The sequence below is a fragment of the Bubalus bubalis genome, chromosome 5 (assembly GCF_019923935.1).
Source record: "Bubalus bubalis isolate 160015118507 breed Murrah chromosome 5, NDDB_SH_1, whole genome shotgun sequence".
Taxonomy (NCBI): Eukaryota; Metazoa; Chordata; class Mammalia; order Artiodactyla; family Bovidae; genus Bubalus; species Bubalus bubalis.
The window spans coordinates 9,220,331-9,240,351 of NC_059161.1; the positions used below are offsets into that span (position 1 = coordinate 9,220,331).

General features: G+C 39.9%; 1 protein-coding gene across 9 annotated transcripts in view; it reads right to left on the reverse strand.

Moving 5' to 3' along the window:
- Nucleotides 1-389: 389 nt before the first annotated feature.
- The window catches only part of LPGAT1 (lysophosphatidylglycerol acyltransferase 1), a 157,215-nt gene continuing 137,583 nt past the window's right edge, over nt 390-20,021 (reverse strand). For 6 of the 9 annotated variants that reach the window (XM_025285425.3, XM_025285430.3, XM_044942681.2 and 3 more), the window contains 2 exons: nt 10,219-10,352; nt 390-7,094 (listed from right to left, as the gene is read on the reverse strand). In XM_025285425.3, the coding sequence (XP_025141210.3) occupies nt 6,943-7,094; nt 10,219-10,352 (286 nt within the window). In that variant the 3' untranslated portion in view covers nt 390-6,942. Of the gene's footprint in view, nt 7,095-10,218; nt 10,353-20,021 lie in introns of those variants that run through there. The other 3 variants (XM_025285426.3, XM_044942684.2, XM_025285427.3) reach the window with 2 other exon arrangements.

Below are 20,021 nucleotides of genomic sequence, written 5' to 3' on the forward strand. Positions count from 1 at the left end.
GGCCCAGAGCTCCCTCTTCAACAGTGAGAACTTTACCATCACCTCTAGAATGAATTGCACACCCAAAAAGCAGAAAGTTTTCCAAGGAGAGGCAACAGAAATTTTCCGGGGGGAAAATCAGGAGGGAGCTTTGTAATATGCTCATGCTTTCCAGCAAAAAAAAACAAAAACAAAAACAAACCCAAACAGTTCCAGTTTCTTCCTTTGTAAAATGGGTTTACTCAGCTAATAAAGAGCATTTTGCTGACTAGGAAAGGAGACTGTTTTATTTCCAGTGGTTAGCCAGCCCTCCTCCCACAGTCCATTCATGTGTGTTTCAATATGATCTGGGTAACTGATACTCAGTTTGTTTCCCAAGCCTCTAAGAGTGAAGAACAAGGTTATCCAAGTCCTGAGAGGTAAAAATTTATTGACTTATATCATATCAGCATGTTATGATATGGTCACACATGCTCATACAGCTGACTTTCTTATAGCCAAAAGAGGAAATTTTTTCCTTTTAAAAATACATTATCTTTTTCAGCAGGAAGAAACATTTTCTAAAAACAAACATTTTCATATTAAGTGGAAATTAAAAACAATGGCTTTTCTTTTGTTCCCAACTCATGAAGAATAGGGCTGGTCCGCAACAGATCTCAGAGTTCTTCACACTTGCTTTCAGGGCTCTGTCCTCAGTCTGTTCATCTTCCACAGAAACCACCCTGGGGGAAACAACAACAGCCTCACCAGAGCAGCATCCTACGTCCAGACAGGGAAGAGGAGGTAGACCGAACTTGAACTGTTTAACTTGTTTGGCAGACTGTGATCTTCCCTTCGCTCAGTCGTGTCTGACTCTTTGTGACCCCATGGACAGTAGCCTACCAGGCTCCGCCGCCCATGGGATTTTCCAGGCAAGAATACTGGAGTGGGCTGCCATTTCCTTCTCCAGGGGATCTTCCCAACCCAGGGATCGAACCCGGGTCTCCTGCATTGCAGACAGATGCTTTACCATCTGAGCCACCAGGGAAGCCCAAAAGTTTTCAGTGGGATCAAACAGTCTCCAAATATCTAAACAAAGAGTGTTTTCAGTGCTCAAAACAGAATCTTAGAGATGCCTATTATCAATTTACCTAGTTTTGGGAAATGAAAGCAAAGGACCAACTTTAGAAAAATGCAAGCTTCCCATGCACTTGTGGAAAGACTTGCTGTTGTCAAATTCTTCAAATCAAAAGCCCGCTCTGGGGACTCCCCTGGCTGTCCAGTGGTTAAAACTTCACTTTCCAATGTAGGGTGTGAGGGTTTGATCCCTGGTCAGGGAGCTAGGAGAGCCCACATGGCTTGTAGCCAAAAAATATAAAAGAGAACAATATTGCGACAAATTTGATAAAGATTTTTTAAATGACCCACATTAAAAAAAAACTTAAAAAAATAAACAAAAGCATGCTCTGTAGGACTGATATTAATGCTTTCCACCCATTAAGCCCCTGCTAGGGTCAGTAATAGGACCCTTAGTGTTGAGCAGTGAGTTTACTCAACACTAACAGTTAAATTTTAAAAAAGTACAGGACAGTGGTGTGCTAGAGACAGCTCCTACTGGCTCACTACAGCTGATTGTTAAATTTTAAAATTTTGCCAGCAGTTGCTAAACAGTTGTTATTAAAATTAAGTTACATAAGCTTACAAAGAGTAATGAAGCCAAATGTGGTTCACTTTAGTGACAATAATTTGCACAAGGGTAAGAAACAATTTTTTCTGCATGGGGTCGCAAAGAGTCGGACATGACTGAGCAACTGAACTGAACTGAAGAAACACATTATCAGATCACTTATCAGATTGAATGACAATATTTAAGAAATAAGTAATTATGACTTAATTCCATTTTTCAAATCATGGCCGAACTGCAACCAAAGATTGGCTACAAGAGTTCAGCAAAAATCAATTAAAGCATCCTGGGAGAACGAACTGGCTATATGGACTTGACAATAAAGTATATTTTATTATTATTTGTTAGCTGTGTTATATGTCTTTGCTATCAGCAAAATTTTAACAAACATGTATACTTGTATACAGAATTTTTTTTCTAGGAGAGCAGACTATTCAACATTTACCAGTACACCACCGGATGGGGAAAGTGGGGAAGGAGTGGGGGGAATAGTTTAAAACCAAAGAAGGAAGCACAGTGTTTTTTTCTTTTGGTTTTTCAGTTTGCCCTCAGCATCCAACTGCCATAATACACGCCCACAGATGTTAATGCCTAAATCTCTCCAGTAAAATACAAACACCCCATTCCCACTACTAAGAATTAAAAGCACTTTACTTGAAAAAAATCAACTTTATTTTTTCTAGATTAAAAAAAATAGAACCAGCAATTAATTTTTGTTGGGAAAAATGTTTCTTTTGGTGTTCACATCTAAATTTCTGAAAAGGTGATTCTGGTTACTAAAATAATCCCAAATGCATTCATAAACCAGATAGATCCACGAGTGACCAGCCCTTTACAAAATTTAATGACAGTTGCCACAGCCTTTACATTCATTCTTATCATACATTACAACATGCAGATAGACAAAGAAAGACAGGTCAACAAGCTGAAGTAAACATTATGGCATCAGGAAAATGAAAATCCACCTGTATAAAATAAATACAACTCTGTAATAACTGTAAAGAAAAGGAAAGCACGTAACACAACAATAGCGATTCAATGTATAACTGTTTCATTATCCAATCATGAAATGAGTTACTGTAAAATGCACAGACCCCTTACACATAAAGAATTTGTGCATTACAGTCATGTGTTCAACAGTTTTACACAACAAAAATAAAGCCATTCAACATATGTGTGCATATCTTGCAACTAGATTACACTTATATATTTTTTTGCTCTTTTAACTGTTTTAAAAAAATATTAAATGTAAAAATCCTCAAATGGAAATTTTGCAGAAAAACCCTTATCTTCTGCATGGCTACAGTCACCTTCCCCCAACAGTACAGCACCCTCAGCTTATTCCCAGGGTCCAGTTCCTAACTGTTGGGTATCAATGTGAAATGACTGCAATAAAGCACCAACCAGTGACTGCTCCAGAGAACACCTGGCCCCTTTGTGACCCCAAAATGTCCAATTTCGGTGGTTTTGGTCCCAAACGTATTAGTCTCTACTGTCTCAGAAAATAAACCAGTGTACTTGCTGCCCAGGGTGGCTCTGACTTCGCCTTTCATGTTAACAGATGTAAAATTCACAGCACTACACTGCAAGAAAATAAGGCTACCCATTTTTATCCATCCTTTGTAGACTAGAGCTGATGTACTCATAATGGTAACTCTGGAGCGAAGTCCTATAGTGTAATGAAGAAAATAACTTCCTATTTAGCAATGTAAATAAAATTTTCTTAAATACAAAAAGAATCCAATAAGACTATCCATGATTAACTTTCTACAATTATAACCAGGTCCCAGTAGTTTAGAACAGTCTGTAGGGAAATGATTGTCAGAAACATTACCAAGACAAATCCACAAGACGTGAGTGGCGTGAACAAAGAATGAAGAGGCATTGCAACACCGATCCAAATGCTATTAATACTACATTGATGTTCTGAGGTTTACATTCGGTGATTTAACATTTCATTTTCACAAAAAGTCTTGAAAAAAAATGACAATACCACCAGCTCTTGATTATTCATGGATTCCTTTCCTAGCCCATGGATTATTCAGGCTTCTGTGTTTCCTCTTCCTGAAGCTGTCTTTCCAAATCTTTTCACTACTCATGAACAGTCATAAATAGATAGGCAAGAGAAATCTTTTTTTTTTAATTAATACTTATCCCTAGAAGTAAAACAGTTTGATGAGAATAAGGACTCAAACTCCTAAATACAATTAGATTTTTGGTTTACTATGACTTATTACTGGATTAACTCCGGTAATCCCTAGGTCTTTCCCCGTGGAAAAATTAAGGGTTGGTTGTAATATGAAGGACTACTGAATGACAGATTTGAACTCATAGCTAGCTTAAAAAAAAAAAAATCTACTATTTAGATTCTCAACTCGTTTGCTCACCCAAAACATCATTTTCTGTTGTGTAATTTTTCTTTACCTTCCACTGGCATATAGGTTTCTCCGTGCTATTTGTATCTTTTAACACCAATGACAGTTTCTGAAGTTAAGTGTGAACTGCTGGGGTGGTCATCTCTGGAGTCACTGCGCCTGCCCGTGGCGAAGCAATGCTCCATCACTGTGACTCATGGAGACCAAAATCCAGCAGGGAGATCTCAGCCCTCTCTGCTGTGTGAATCCAGGCAGATCAGCTGAGACCAGGAAGTGCTGCGATTCTACAAGCTGCGAGCATAGAAACTGGCACAGTTTTATTTTCTCTTCCCTTGACAAAAATGTATACTCTCTAAACATCCTTTGATCTCACTTTGCAAAGAAAATACAGATTAGGACTTTTAATTTGGTTCTGTACAGTGGCATATTGCTGCTTCCCTGGTTGCCATACGAAAACACGGATTCTCTCTTTACCTTCCCTAGTGCAAGCAGGAGAACTCCAGTTACTGATAAGGAAAGCACTATCAATGCTCTCAAACATGTTTTGCCAACAGGAGAGAGAGAACATGTTGATAAGGAATCAAAGAGGGATAGGGCAGACCAAATACACATCTATTTACAACTCACAGATCTATTTTCAAAAATTAACTCACACATCTGTTGGTATTTTTCACTCTAGAGACTGCTGAAATGACTGCACTTGAAAACAAAAGCATCTTACAGAACAGTCTGCTTGACATGTACATTACACAATACTATGTTCCTTTGGAGAACAGTGATGGCAAAAGTGGCCCTAAATCACACTGATATGTGCATTTCTTTTTTTTCTTTTGGATGGGAGAACTGGCCACTCTATCTGTGGTTTGCTTAGTAATGACGAAAAAGGTCTATTGGCTAGGACTATGCATGCCAGACTCCACAGTGACCTACTTATCCCCCAGCTGGCTGACTAATCTCTCAAGGGAACAATTTCAATTCATCTTGTCTAGTAGTGTTTGCTGGGCCTCAAACAGAAGCATCTTTAAGTTTCTATCCAGCTTCCTATCATCCTTCATACCTTTAATTGAGATTGGCTTTACCTAATTACTGTCACTGTAAAACACATAGAACAAAATGCTGATTTCAAAAAAAACTGCATCTTATAACACCCACTACACCAAACCAAACATATTAACACTGTCTTCTGCATTTCACCAGTAGTTGTCTTCTATTCAATGAGGTATTTCAGGTAATGAATCATTCTTTGACCTCTGTACTGAACTAACCCTAAAGATGGAGCTGCTGGGGGCTTTTATTTGGTTGCTTTGCCTTTCCCACATAACTGGGAGAAAATTCACATCTTTTCAGTTTTTGTTTTTTTTGGTTTATTTTAAAATAGAAAACAATAAACCTTTACTTTTAGGTTCTGGCCTACTTCTCAAAATTGTCATTTGTACAATTAGTGACAACAGGGGAATCAACAATGCTCATCACCAATAAGTACACTGACTCACTAGGGTCTAAACAGTCCTATAGTTCCAAACCAAGACACAACCTCTCTCTCAACACTGGGAGTGCAGGTGGCCAGTTGACACCGTGCCAGCAGTTTCTGAGGAGTGTTTGGTTCTCCTATGAGGTAAATCACATAAATATAGTGATACATTGTAAAAAAAAAAAAAAAGTTTTCTAGAAATATGAACTTGACTCTATCCCCTCCAAGATCAATTGGAAGAAACTGGGAAGCCTCTTTGCTGGTCTCTCCTGGTTACGCCACTCTGAAATGGGCAGCTCCTTGAAATGCTAAAGGAACAAACGCGGGTTCTGGGGGTGTCGTGTGAGAATGTGTCACCATTGGAAGCCAGCGCCTGGCTCTAGTTCTTATATTCCTTATATTAAATGAGTCTATTTCACCTTAACTTGATCAGTTAAATGCCTTAATTTATTTCAACCATCCCCATATGCATTTGATGCTAAAATGCAAAATGGAAAGGAAACAGAACAAAACAAAACAAAGGCTCTGAGCGGGACAGAAGCCTCGGTGTGATGCCCAGTGCAGACAGCGCTGGAGACCGTCAGCGCACAGATCAACATGCAGACAGACAGGCAGCCTCTCAAGAATTTCACTTGCTGATCATGTTCATGTCTGTTTCCAACCTATAGTGCTAATCCTCTGCTGTAGATGCATCTGATAAAAGTGCATTTTGTAAAAGACAATTATCAATCTATGATATGCCTTCTATACAAAAAGATAAATCAAGTGAACCCCCCTCCCCATACAAGGGGCAGCATGAATGCATGTAAACATGGCATTGGACTGAGCTGGTCTTTTGGAAGAACACCTTCTAGTACCGGAATGTGTCACTGGACACTGCTTTGCCCCCGGGGGCATGCTTGACACCGAACCTCATGGAGCTGTTGAGGACCCCTGCAAACAACAGAGTCTCTGCAAACAAAAGGGAAGCAGCTCTTCGAAGGTGCCGACCAGCTCACCTCAAGGCTACTGGGAACACAGCCAGAGCTGACAGAGGTGAGGGCATGCCCCGGCGCTGCCTAGCAGAGAGGACTAGCTAAGAGGAACAGACGCGCACAGTTTTCTGAGCCTGGGCAAGATTATCACATACATCTGGTGGCAACAGAATTTCTCTCAGATAGTCTTCTAGGATGATTTGATGATTTCTTCTTCTCCAAATGTGATGTTTGCATAAGTGGGTGGTAGAGTGTATTGTTTTAAAACATGAAAAGTCATTAAAACATATTAGCAGGTCATTATATTATTGATCCTCATTTTAGTAGAGTTTAAAAATATCCCAAAGGGGGATAAATATTAATCCATCCATTCAATCTCCTTTGCTTGTTTTTTTAATATTCTGATTTGCACATGTAAAATAATGCACGCTTAGGAAAGTCCAAACTCCTATGGTGACCATGACAAGTCCAAGTCAATTCCTAAAACAGGCAATGGTAAAAGTACTGAAAGATGTTGTACCACATATAGCCTGACAAAAATGCAAAAGACTGTATGAGAAATATCCACATATTGCTGAGGGTCATCTCCCTGGAAACAGCTTCCTTATGGCCCTTGGGAGGTGGAAAAGCCCCTAAAAGACAAAACAGAAATATTAATTTGTTTTCTTGTGGTGGGAGGTGTCCTAGAGTAAAAGTTGAACATTAGTTTAGCTAGAGTTTTTTTTGCTGTTGTTGCTTGTTTTTGCTTTTGTGTGTTCTTTGGTGCTGGGTCTTCATCGCTGCTTGTGGGCTTTCTCTAGCTGCAGTCAGCCGAGACTACTCTGCATTGCCACGTGTGGGCTACTCACTGCGGTGGCTTCTCCTGTTGCAGAGCACAGGCTCTAGGCCTACAGGATTCGGTAGTTGCGGCTCTCAGGCTCTAGAGTGTTGGCTCAATAGTTGTTGCACACGGGTTTAGTTGCTCCACTGCACGTGGGATCTTCCTGGACCAGGGATCAAATCCACGTCCCCTGCACTGACAGGCGGATTTTTAACCACTAGACCACCAGGGAAGCCCTGCATTTTTTTTTTTTAAAAGCATCTCTGATTTCTTCTTGCTCTTAAAGAGAGATATCATTTGAGATACAGTTTTCAAACCACTGAGCCCTTTCCCAACTCTGAGCCTTTGCCTTTTTCTCTGCCTAGAATACTCCTCCCTCCACCTCCGTGAAAGGCAGGCTCAGGGCATTTTTCTAATATCAGAAAAACACCACTGTCTTGTCTCCCCTTCCCCACCAGTCACTGGTCTCTTCATGTTTATTTCCTTCTTGGCACTTTCCACAGTCTGTATTTATTCCAATCTACCTTTCTCTTTTCTACAGACTGGTTTACTTTCTGTCTCCTGCAGGAACACAAACGGCAGGAGAGCAGGCACTATGGCTGCCTTGTTTTCCACTGTATCCCTACAGATTTCTACAATGGCCAGGACACAGGATTAAATCAATTAAATAATTTCCAGAGAATTCCTTGATGGACAAGTGGTTAGGACTCTGCGCCCGCTGCCAAAGGCATGGGTTCAACTCCTGGTCAGGGAACTAAGATCCTACAAGCCAAACTTTGTGGCCAAAAAATATTTTCTTTTTCAAAATAGCGTAATTTATACTAATTCTTCTATTTACAAATTAAATGTTTTTGCCACAAAAGGGGTTGTAAATTACCAATGTTGCTGTTTAGTCCCTAAGTCATGCCCAACTTTTTTGCGACTCCAAGGACTGTAGCCCACCACGCTCCTCTGTCCATTGGATTTCCCAGGCAAGAATACTGAAGTTGGTTTCCTTCTCCAGGGGATCTGCCTGACCCAGGGATTGAACCTGTGTCTTCTGTCTTGGCAGGTGGGTTCTTTACCACTGAGCCACCATGGAAGCCCATAAATTGCTGATACTATTTTCAAAAGGCAACATGGTTTATTCCTTTTTTCAAAAGGCATATGTCAATAATAAAAAAAATAAAAAGGAGAAATAAAGTAAACTGATGTCTTTAAATTCTTTTCCGGAAAGGAAAGCTAGACCACTTTGGAACAATATTTCCTAAGGTCATCTTGAAAACACTCTTCAGCATTCCAAATAGTCTTTGTTCTTGAGGATAATCCCCTAGGGTAAGCTGATTCAAGAGAGGATTTGCTTCTCACAAACAATTTACAGAGAACACTTTAAAGTTTCAAGGTCTGTTATGCAAATAGCTTTCTTAAAAAGAGTTTCTATTATTGTTGCTACTATTTAGGCCAAATATTATAAAGAGATTGAGATGAATAAGAAGAGGGACCTTGCTGGCCTTTTAATCACCTGATGCCTTCTTATGTTGGGTTTGCCAAAAAGGTTTGTTCGGGTTTACATTACATCTTATAGAAAAGCCTGAACAAGCTTTTTGGCCTCCCCAGTACATCCATCTGTCTTATCCTGAAAGAAAATCCTGGAGATCAAGGAATGCAAAACAGCAGAGAGGGACATCTTGTTCAACTAGCCTTACTAGGCATTTTAATGGCACAGACAACGTCCTGCTCCTGTCATATTAATATGCATGACTCCAAAGTCCCCGGGTGGGAAAGTTAAGATGAGGAAGGAGTCTCATTGAGGATAAAGTGAAACAATCCTAAATACAAACACAAAAGCCTTAAAGATAATTAACAGTACAGCCTTTGCTTATGACTACTGGGGGGCTTCCCTGGTAGCTCAGATGGTAAAGAATCTGCCTGCAATGCAGGAGACCCTAGTTCGATGCCTGAGTCAGGAAGATCCTCTGGAGGAGGAATGGCAACCCATTCCGGTATTCTTGCCTGGAGAATCCCATGGACAGAAGAGCTCAGGGGCTATATAGTCCATGGGGTTGCAAAGAGTTGGACATGACTGAGCAACTAACATTATGAGTATTAAACCTTTGATAGACTGATTTAATATCTACTTTAATTCTGTCCCCAAAAAGTCTAGATGGGAAGAAAACTGGGCCTCTATTCATCTAAAACCCCATGGCTATCCTCAGACCCAGGACATGTTTCTCTTCATCTTCTTACTCCTGTTGCTCTGGAAACAGGTGTGCAGCACGGCTGTCTTTGAAAACCTGGGGTCTGCCTGGGGCTCCAGGCTGGTTAGTCCCTGCTTCCCCAGCTTCCTGGTTTCCTCCCTCTCTCCTCCTTCCCTACTCTGTGTTTTTCATCTCACTGTAGCTGTCATAGCAAGTACAGAATATTGAGTACAGAAAAGGGATCTTAGAGTAAATAGACCTTTTTCTCCCTAGGAGAAAAATGTAATAAGGTTATATCTATGAAGACTTAAAATGTAAATGTTATCCCTTCACATAAAGAAAAGAATAAGCACATGAAAATGCAGTTAAAAATAATCTAAAATGACTGCATAGTGATGGTCAAACAATCAAGTGCAGGATCAAAACATGAATGATATTTGCTATTTCTTACAATAGACCATATAATCACAGAGGTATGTCTACAGTCTTCCACAGACGTGTATTCTCTTGAACTTGATCTGTTTGTACGATGTTTTACTCATATGTGATTGTCCCACACTGGCTGATGAAGTAAGGGCCTGGATAAATTTCACATGCATTTATTTGTCTTTATAAAAGTTCTAAGCTGAAATTCTAAAATATGGAAATACTTTGATTCCTTTAGGGTGCCTGAAGAATTGAAAAATGGTTATCTCCCCTAAAATATATCTTTGAAACCATCAGTAACTTCAGGAATACGTGTAATAGGATTCTGTGTACCTGTTTCATAAAAATGCGATAAGAGGTCCTCTTTTTCAATAAAACGCTGATAGAGCCAGTCAGAAAGGTCATCAGTCTCCAGGGGTACATCTTTAACTGGAAAGATTCTATCAAGAGTCAGAAAAAAGCAAAAACTACTTTAATTCAGAAGTCAAAATCATTCAGAACCACAACTTAGCTTTAGAGTATCCTATATCTACAAAAAATTATTGAGAAATACCTGTCTTTCCATGTTTGTAGGTTTAAGTAGGAATGTTTTTTGGAACAAGTGAAGTTTTAGAATGCAGCTTTCTTAGAACACATTTAGAATACTCAAACGTTAGGCCAAATAATGTATCTTAGCAATGTTCCTTTGTTGGGAATATCTATGAACCAGACAGAATCTGTATTAATTGGTGCCCTTTTGCTAATTATATCAGAGATACTGGTTTCATGACTGAATGTAGTTGTTGGAACATGATTCTGAAGGATTCTGTGACTGTCCTTACTCAACAGGAACTGGACTGGGATGATGAGTGACATATATCTACTGCAAGTGAGAACAGAACAGGGGCCTTGAACAAGTGTTTCTTTCCTTTTTTGTTTTCCAATTTTGAGAAGAAGGTGTTCTTGATTTCTTCATCAAAAGTATAAAGGTGTGGTTTTTAAAGTCTGCAAAATGTTTGTTTGTATGAAAAACACAGCCCCACTTCCTCTGCCTTTTGTTTCTCCTTCCCCAGAGGAATGGATTTTTCCCTCTTAGTATTTAGCACTGCTGCTTCTTTAGTTTTAGGGCTTATGATTTTTTTTTTTTTTTAATTTTTCAGCTGAGTCCTGTGTATAATCTGGGAACACAGAAGTATTAAGATCACCTTTTAACACACAAAAAGAAAAGGGTCATTCCATGGGGAAGTAGCAATACAGGTGTATTTTATTTCACATGTTATTAGTAGACAGATGGGCAGAAAAAGACAAAAATAAACCACTAAAGGGGAAGTTGAATTCAAAATGCATCAGATAATCTTTTCTCATAAGTTAAACTGAAGAAAAACATCTACAATTTCAGCTAAGAAAACTATTCAAGTCAGGTGTGTCCTTCTGGTTTCAGAAGAGTTGAAAATTTCATCTGAATATTTGTAAATGTAAACCTTTTTTTAAAAATCAGGATGGGGGTAGGGTGGGGTGGAGGGTTAATTTTCAGTGGAGAACTACACATTTTCCCCTTCAATCACTTACTATGTATTTTCCAAACAGAAGGAAACCGGCAAATAAAGAAGCAAGTAATTACCGGGAAAGAAGAAGAGACTACAAAAAAGCCTGGCTAACAGAAAAGAACTCTAGAATGATGTGAAATGAAAGTGGGGAAGACTGTGAGAAGCAATAACAAAATCACGATGATACACTTTGTCCACTGGTGGCTCAAACGGTAAAGCGTCTGTCTACAATGCGGGAGACCCGGGTTTGATCCCTGGGTTGGGAAGATCCCTTGGAGAAGGAAATGGCAATCCACTCCAGGACTATTGCCTGGAAAATCTCATGGACAGAGGAGCCTGGTAGGCTACAGTCCATGGGGTCCCAAAGAGTTGGACACGACTGAGCGACTTCACACATTCACTCACTGACGATCACAGATGAGGGTTAAGCTCCTTTCTCTTCCTAACCCACCACACAGGCACATCCTTTCCATCTTCCCATGCACTCGTATGGTCATTTTAATTATCACAATATTTGATATTTACATTATTATAATCATGTAAGTATATCAAAGGTAAGTCGCTCAGTTGACTCAGTCGTGTCCGACTCTTTCCAACCCCGTGGACTGTAGCCCACCAGGCTCCTCCGTCCATGGGATTCTCCAGGCAAGAATATTGGAGTGGGTTGCCATTTCCTCCTCCAGGAGATCTTCCCGACCCAGGGATCGAACCCAGGTCTCCTGCATTGCAGACAGACGCTTTAACCTCTGAACCACCAGGGAAGCCCATTCAAAGGTAAACCAGGCGGTAAATCAAGGCTATGTTTCCTCTCATCTCCAATTTCTGTTCTCCCTAGACTGAGCAATTTGCATTGTTTCCTAGGTAGACATAACTAATTCAACCATAAACTATGGACCAATCAAATCTAAAATCAAATCTCTAGATCAGGTTGACAAACTTATCCTTAAAGGGCCAGAGAAAAAATATTTAGACTTTGCAGGCTATTAAGAACTTTGTCACAACTATTCTACTCTGCTTTGTGTAGTGTGCAGGCAGTCACAGACAAGGTATAAATAAATTAGTGTAGTTGTGTTCAAATGCAACTTTATTTAAAAATCAGGCAGTGGGCCACATGGACTCGGGTCTAGATCGCCTCCCAAGGGATTCACGTGCATTAGACATTCTTTCAGTTTCACCTTCGTGAGGAAATTTCAGCAAGGTTCCGGATGTGTTGCCTGTAGTTTTCATCCTGCAAAGGCCCTTCACTGTCATCCTGGTGAGTCTTCATATTCCTAAAGTGGATTTAGTGCTTTCTGTATCTCATGTCTTACTTCTTCTCTGTTTACTCCACATTTTTATGGAGTACACCCCTCCAGTAGTTTCCTGAGAAAAGGCACTTGAAATCTTGCGTTTCTGCCAATGTCTTTTTTTCCATCCTCATACCTGGTTGATAATTTGACTAGATATAGGATTCAGAGTTGAAATTCATTTTTTTTCCATCTGTCTTTTTGTCCTTTCTGAGAGATTTCTTATTTAAATTTCAAACTTTTACTGAGTTTTACTTTTTTTTTTAATACTTTTAGTTTCTAAGAGATCTGAGTGTTCCTTTTTTTTACAGAATGCTATTATTGTTACAATATTTCATCTCTATGAGAATCTCATTTCTATGACAATTATCATGGGAATTTTAAAACATTCACAGAAGTAGAGAAAACGGTTAATGAACTCTCATGTACCATGAGGATTTTGGAAGCCGTACAGTCTGTTTCTCACATGACCCTCCTATGTTCGTTTTCGTCTCCATCTTTAACAGTGGAGGCTGATCAGATTCCCAGTTATCTGGGGATTCTCTGTTGCTCATGCACATTTACAGATGTGGGCCTACACAGCTGATTCAAAGTTCTCTGCCTGTGAGTCGAGTTTGTTGACTGTAAGTCACCCTGAGGATTTTCTGACTGGGCCATTTAAACTGGTCTTTCCTCTTGAATTCGCCCTTTACTCACAGAAAGATCCTCGAATTTCCTGCTAAGAGAGAGGAAAGGCCTTGTTGCTAGTTTTCTGGCAGCAGAGCGAGGTGAGGGCTGGGAGTCTCAACACTCAGCACACACACATCACCTAAACCTGCTATTCTCGTCTCATTACGGGACCTCTGCCTCAGCTGCACCTGGGGTTCCAGAGCAGGCCTCCAGTATTTGCCAGGGCAGGGAAAGAACAAGAGCCCAGGAATGGCATGCAGGATGGGGGTTCTGGGGTTCTTTGCTGCTGCTGCTGCTAAGTTGCTTCAGTCGTGTCCGACTCTGTGCGACCTCATAGACGGCAGCCCACCAGGCTCCCCCATCCCTGGGATTTTCCAGGCAAGAGTACTGGAGTGGGGTGCCATTTCCTTCTCCAATGCATGAAAGTGAAAAGTGAAAGTGAAGTTACTCAGTCGTGTCCAACTCTTAGCGACCCCATGGACTGCAGCCTACCAGGCGCCTCCGTCCATGGGATTTTCCAGGCAAGAATACTAGAGTGGGTTGCCATTTCCTTCTCCAATGCATGAAAGTGAAAAGTGAAAGTGAAGTTACTCAGTCGTGTCCAACTCTTAGCGACCCCATGGACTGCAGCCTACCAGGCTCCTCTGTCCATGGGATTTTGCAGGCAAGAGTACTAGAGTGGGGTGCCATTGCCTTCTCCCTGGGGTTCTCAGTTCTCCTTAAACAGATTTCAACCAGTCTTCCCATGTTTAGCAACTTTCCATCTTATTTTCACAGGTGCTGATGCTGCCAACCTCTTGGCTTTTCAAAAGAGGAAGTAGACTCAACTCAAGTCCACTTTCATGCCCTTCCAAAACCCCAGTAAAATACTAGAGAGGTTTTTCAAGGGTAAACTCACAAGGATGGGGTGAACACTAGGAATGACAATAGCAACAAAACCTGGGATGTTGGAAAAAAGAGCAGTAAATAAAGTACCAGGTCCCAAGCCAGCTTTACACATATTAGTGTGTGTGTGTATCTTTTATACCATGGGGGCAACAAAAAAGCCAGCTTCAAGCCAGCCATATAAATGTAAAAGGACAGCTGTTACAAGTATTATAAAAAAGAATTCTTGACAGAGTTCTTTTAATATCTAAATTTATATAATCAGAGGAGTAGAGACAGAGAGAGAAAATTTCAAAAGAGGAAGAGTCCGTGGGATATTTAAACAAGTTTGTTTTCCCTTCTCTTCAAAGGATAATTTCTATCTTTGAATTATAAGAAACCCTCAAATTAGAAATAATAGTCCAAGAATTCCATTGTCTCTTTCTTCTTTCCCCGTTTAAACTAAGAAAGCAGATTTCTATGAGGGAAGTTACTGAAGATACACAAGCTCCTAAGAGTGCTTGCAGACTACTTCCCCTACACTGTACATGAAATCCTGCAGAATGAACCATTAGACAAACACATTTCTGTGGAAAAATGTTCTCAGTGTTCACCAGATAATAGTAACTTCACATTTTCTCACCCTCCTGTATATTTGCTCGTCAGTTACAAAAGGCCTAGCACCCTATCTCAAGCCTGGATCTCCACTTAAAGTGAGTTTTTAAGAGGGAGATAATTAAAAACAAAAGTCAGTTTTGTGAAGTAGTTTTTCCTAACTCCTTTCCTCCCCTAAGAAGTCCCTTTGGGTACTTGGTTGCATGAAACAGTCATTTATATGTAAGGACTGAATGTCTGTATCAAACTATTTTATAATCTTAATTTGCAGGTAGGAAGATGAATTAATGCAAATGATGACAATTTTGTTTTTACCTTCTCTATATTTACACTTCTGATTTTCTTATCACGTTGCTAAGACCTCTAGTACAATGTTGAATAGAAGTGGTGATAATGAGCACCCTGCCTTTCATTTTTGATTTTTCAGGGGGAAATATTCAGTAGTTTACCATTTAATATGCTTGCTGTACATTTCTTTGGTAAGTAACATTAATCAGATTAAAGAAATCCCCTTCTATTCACAATTTGCTAAAAGTTTTCTTTTTTATCATGAATAAGAGTTGCACTTTTATCAATTTTTTCCATCTGTTGGAATGCTTATATAATTTCCTACTTCTGTTAATGTGATTAATTAAGGGGATTACTTTTAGATATTTTTTCCATTTGTAGATTTTATTTCTATATTACAGACACATGCCCTTTATCAGATAAATGTACTGTTAATATCTTCTATTCAGTGGGTTCATTATTGCATATTATAGGTCCTCTTATACAATACTGTAAAAGTGGTGATAAAAAGCTTTGTTCTTAGAGTTTGGGACTGACACATACACACTGCTATACTTGAAGTGGATAATCAACAAGGTCCTACTGTATAGCACAGGGATCTCTGCTCACTGTTGTGTGGCAGCCTGGATGAGAGGGGAGTTAGGGGAGAGTGGATACATGTATAAGTGCAGCGGAGCCCCTTGCTGTCCACCTGAAACTATCACAATACTGTTCATCAGTTATAGCCAATACAAAATAAAAAGTTTCTTTTTTATTTTTAAAAAGCATCATTATCTTATTCCTGATCTTGGAAAGAAATATTTCAGTATATCATCCTTTAATATGGTGTTTTCTGAAGAATTTTGTAGATATCCTTTATCAGAATGAGGAAAGTCCTTTCTATTCTAAAAATCTACAAAGAGTTTCTACCATAAATAGGTATTTATATTTAGTAAGTGATTTTATTTAAAAATCCAAGCTTATTTTGAATGTTGAGCCAAACTTTCATTCCTGAAATATATGCTCTCAGTACATAATATGATGAATTTAAAATATTTTGCTGGGTTACTCTTATATCCATAATCATGTAAGAGATGTGCCTTTAAATATTCCTTTCTTATAATATCTTTGGTTCAGGTTTTGGAATCCAAGTTATGCTGGCCTCATAAAAGAAGCTAGGAAGTATTTCCTCTTTTGGATGCTCTGGAATAACTGCACTTAATATCCTTTAATTTTCCTTTTTAATGACTACAGAATCTGAGGTAATGTTCCCCTTTTCATTCCTGCTATCGACAACACTGATCTTTTTTTCTTGATCAGTCTTGCCAGAAGCTGATCACGTTAATGTTTTCAAAAAATAAAAATTTTTATGTCATTTTTCTTTCTATTGTATGTTTTCTATTTCAGTAAGTTCTCCCTTATTATTCCTTGTCTTCTACTATCTTAGGATTACATTTGCTTCTTTTTTTCTAACTTCTTAAAATAGACATTTAGATCACTGATTTTTAACTGTCTTCTTTTTTAATAGAAGTGTTCTTTTTGCTTTTCTTTGTATTATTATTTTTGGCTGTGCTGAGCCTTCAGTGTTTTGCGCCGGCTTTCTCTAGTTGTGGAGAGCAGTGTGCAGGCTTCTCAGGCGGCTCTTCTTGTTGCAGAGCGCAGTTTCTAGGTGCACAGCCTTCAGCAGTTAAAGCACGCAGGCTCTGTGGTCGGGGCTCAAGGGCTCTAAAGCGCAGCCTCAGTAGTTGTGGTGCACAGGCCTAGCTGCTCCGTGGCACCTGGAACCCTCTCAGACCAGGGATTGAACCTGTGTCCCCTGCATTGGCAGGCAGATTTATATCCACTGTGCCACCAGGGAAGTCTCTGACAGAAGTTTTTCAGGCTGTAAATTTTCCTCTAAAATACAGATTAATACAGATTAAGTTGTATCCCATAAATTCTTATAGATCATATTTTCACAATCATTCTGCTAAAAATATTTTCTACGTTGATTGTAATCTCTTCATACATGGTAAGCCGTAAATTCCTCTTATTCTCTACCACTTGATGTGAAGATCCAATGCATTGGAAAAGACCCTGATGCTGGCAAAGATTGAAAGCAAAAGGGGAAGAGAGTGGCAGAGGATGAGATGGTTAGTTTCACCAACTCAATGGACATGAATTTGAGCAAACTCCAGGAGATAGTGAAGGACAGCAAAGCCTGGCATGCTGCAGTCTATTGGGCTGCAAAGAGTCTGACACAATTAGTGACTGAACAATAACAACCACCCTACGGATGGACAGTTTCTCATTTTTTTGTTACAGCATTGTGCAAATGCCCATTCACAGGTGTATATCTATACGATAAAATTACAGAAGTGAAACTGCTAAGTCAAAGGTTAATTTTGAAAGATTTTGCTACATTATCTTCATAAAGATTATACCAATTTATATTCCTACTAGCAATTTATGAGAATGCTTCTCAGAGAAAGATTTTTAAACTGGAGAAGAACGAAATCCGAAGACTCTGATTTACGTGTAGAAGATGATGAGCAGTGTTTCACAACTCAATTCAGTTCAGTCACTCAGGCATATCCAACTCTTTGTGACCCCATGGACCACAGCACACCAGGCTTCCCTGTCCATCACCAACTCTCGGAGCTTGCTCAAACTCATGTCCATTGAGTTGGTGATGCCATCCAACTATCTCATCCTCTGTCATCCCCCTCTCCTCCCGCCTTCAATCCTTCCCAGCATCAGGGTCTTTTCCAATGAGTCAGCTCTTCGCATCAGGTGGCCAAAGTATTGGAGTTTCAGCTTTAGCATCAGTTCTTCCAATGAACATCCAGGACTGATCTCCTTTAGGATGGACTGGTTTGATCTCCTTGCTGTCCAGGGGACTCCCAATAGTCTTCTCCAACACCACAGTTCAAAAGCTTCAATTCTTTGGCACTCAGTTTTATTTATAGTTCAACTCTCACATCCATACATGACTACTGGAAAAACTATAGCTTTGACTAGATGGACCTTTGTCGGCAAAGTTATGTCTCTGCTTTTTAACATGCTGTCTAGGTTGGTCATAGCTTTTCTTCCAAGGAGCAAGCATCTTTTAATTTCATGGCTGCAGGCATCATCTGCAGTGATTCTGGAGGCCAAGAAAATAAAGTCTGTCACTGTTTCCATCATTTCCCCATCTATTTGCCATGACATGATGGGATAAGATGCCATGATCTTTGTTTTTTGAATGCTGAGTTTTAAGCCAGCTTTTTCACTTTCCTTTCACTCTCCTTTTTCACTTTCATCAAGAAGCTCTTTAGATCTTCTTCACTTTCTACCATAAGGGTGGTGTCATCTGTGTATCTGAGATTATTGATATTTCTCCTGGCAATCCTGATTCCAGTTTGTGTTTCATCTAGCCCAGCATTTCACATGATGCACTCTGCATATAAATTAAATAAGCAGGGTGACCATATACAGTCTCAACATACTTCTTTCCCAATTTAGAAGCAGTCCGTTGTTCCATGTTGGGTTCTAACTGTTGCTTCTTGACCTGCGTACAGATTCTCAGGAGGCAGGTAAGATGGTCTGTTATTCCCATCTCTTTGAAAATTTTCCACAGTTTGTTGTGATCCACACAGTCAAAGGTTTTGGCTTAGTCAATAAAGAAGATGCTTTTCTGGAACTCTCTTGCTTTTTCTATGATCCAACGGATGTTGGCAATTTGATCTCTGGTTCCTCTGCCTTTCACAACTGGGATATGCCAATCTGGGGACACATTCTTAGGAATCCACCTATGAGCTCTCTTTAAGAATACAGATACTTTATGTCTTCATTTCAATATTAACCTTAATACAAATATTCTGAATCTTACTTACAGAGAAACACATTAGCACTGCCATCTGACTTCAGAGCCTATGTTTATAGTCACTTTAGGGCTTCCCTGGTGGCTCAGAAGGTAAATAATCCGCCTTCAATGCAGGAGACCCCAGTTTGATTTCTGAGTTGGGAAGATCCCCTGGAGAAGGGAACAGCTACCCATTCCAGTACTCTGGCCTGGAGAATTCCATGGACTGAACAGTCCATGGGGTCGCAAAGAGTTGGACACGACTGAGCAACTTTAACTTAGTGAATTTGTTAGATGAATTTGTTGAGCACTAACATCTTTTGGAGAGGGGCATGGCAACCCACTCCAGTATTCTTGCTTGGAGACTCCCATGGACAGAGGAGACTGGCGGGCTGCAGTCCATGGGGTCGCAAAGAGTCAGACACGACTGAGCGACTGGCACTACACTACACTGGCACAACGCAGTACTACTTTAAAGGCATAAGGGCCGGGGAAGTTTAACAAGGGCACCCTTAGGAGCAAAACCTATTCTTCCACCTCTTAAAGGTCACCTCTCCCTGTGACTTTTTAATATCCATTAAAATAAATGTTTTAAATAAAATAAAACAAGAGGAGTTCTGCTTCTTGAAATGGTAGAGTAGTTCACAGGTAATGGTTATAAATTCTGGACAAAATGCAAAAAGTAATTAGTGGAAGGCACTGGAGAGTAACTAGAAGCAATCAGATATTAGAGGAGAGTCAGGAAAGACAGGAGAGTAGGAGAAACAGGAAAGTAGATGTGTTTTCCATTTTTTACAGCTCTTTACCTCAAAATAGTTCCCAGTTAGTGCCACGCAAAGAATCAAGACTTATATAAGAACATGTCATCTCACTCATTGAAGAATCAGAGGACAGATATTAGGGTGACCATAACATTTGAAAAGTGAGGAATCTCAGACAGAAGTAAGCACTGAGTGGGAGCCATGCCTTCTGAGTCTGCTCCCCACTCGAATTTCTGGGTGACTCTTGAACTATGTACGTATGGGGCAGAAGCCAGCAAAATAAAGCCAGCACAGTGCTGGACACAAGAGAGATGCCCAGAGCTTT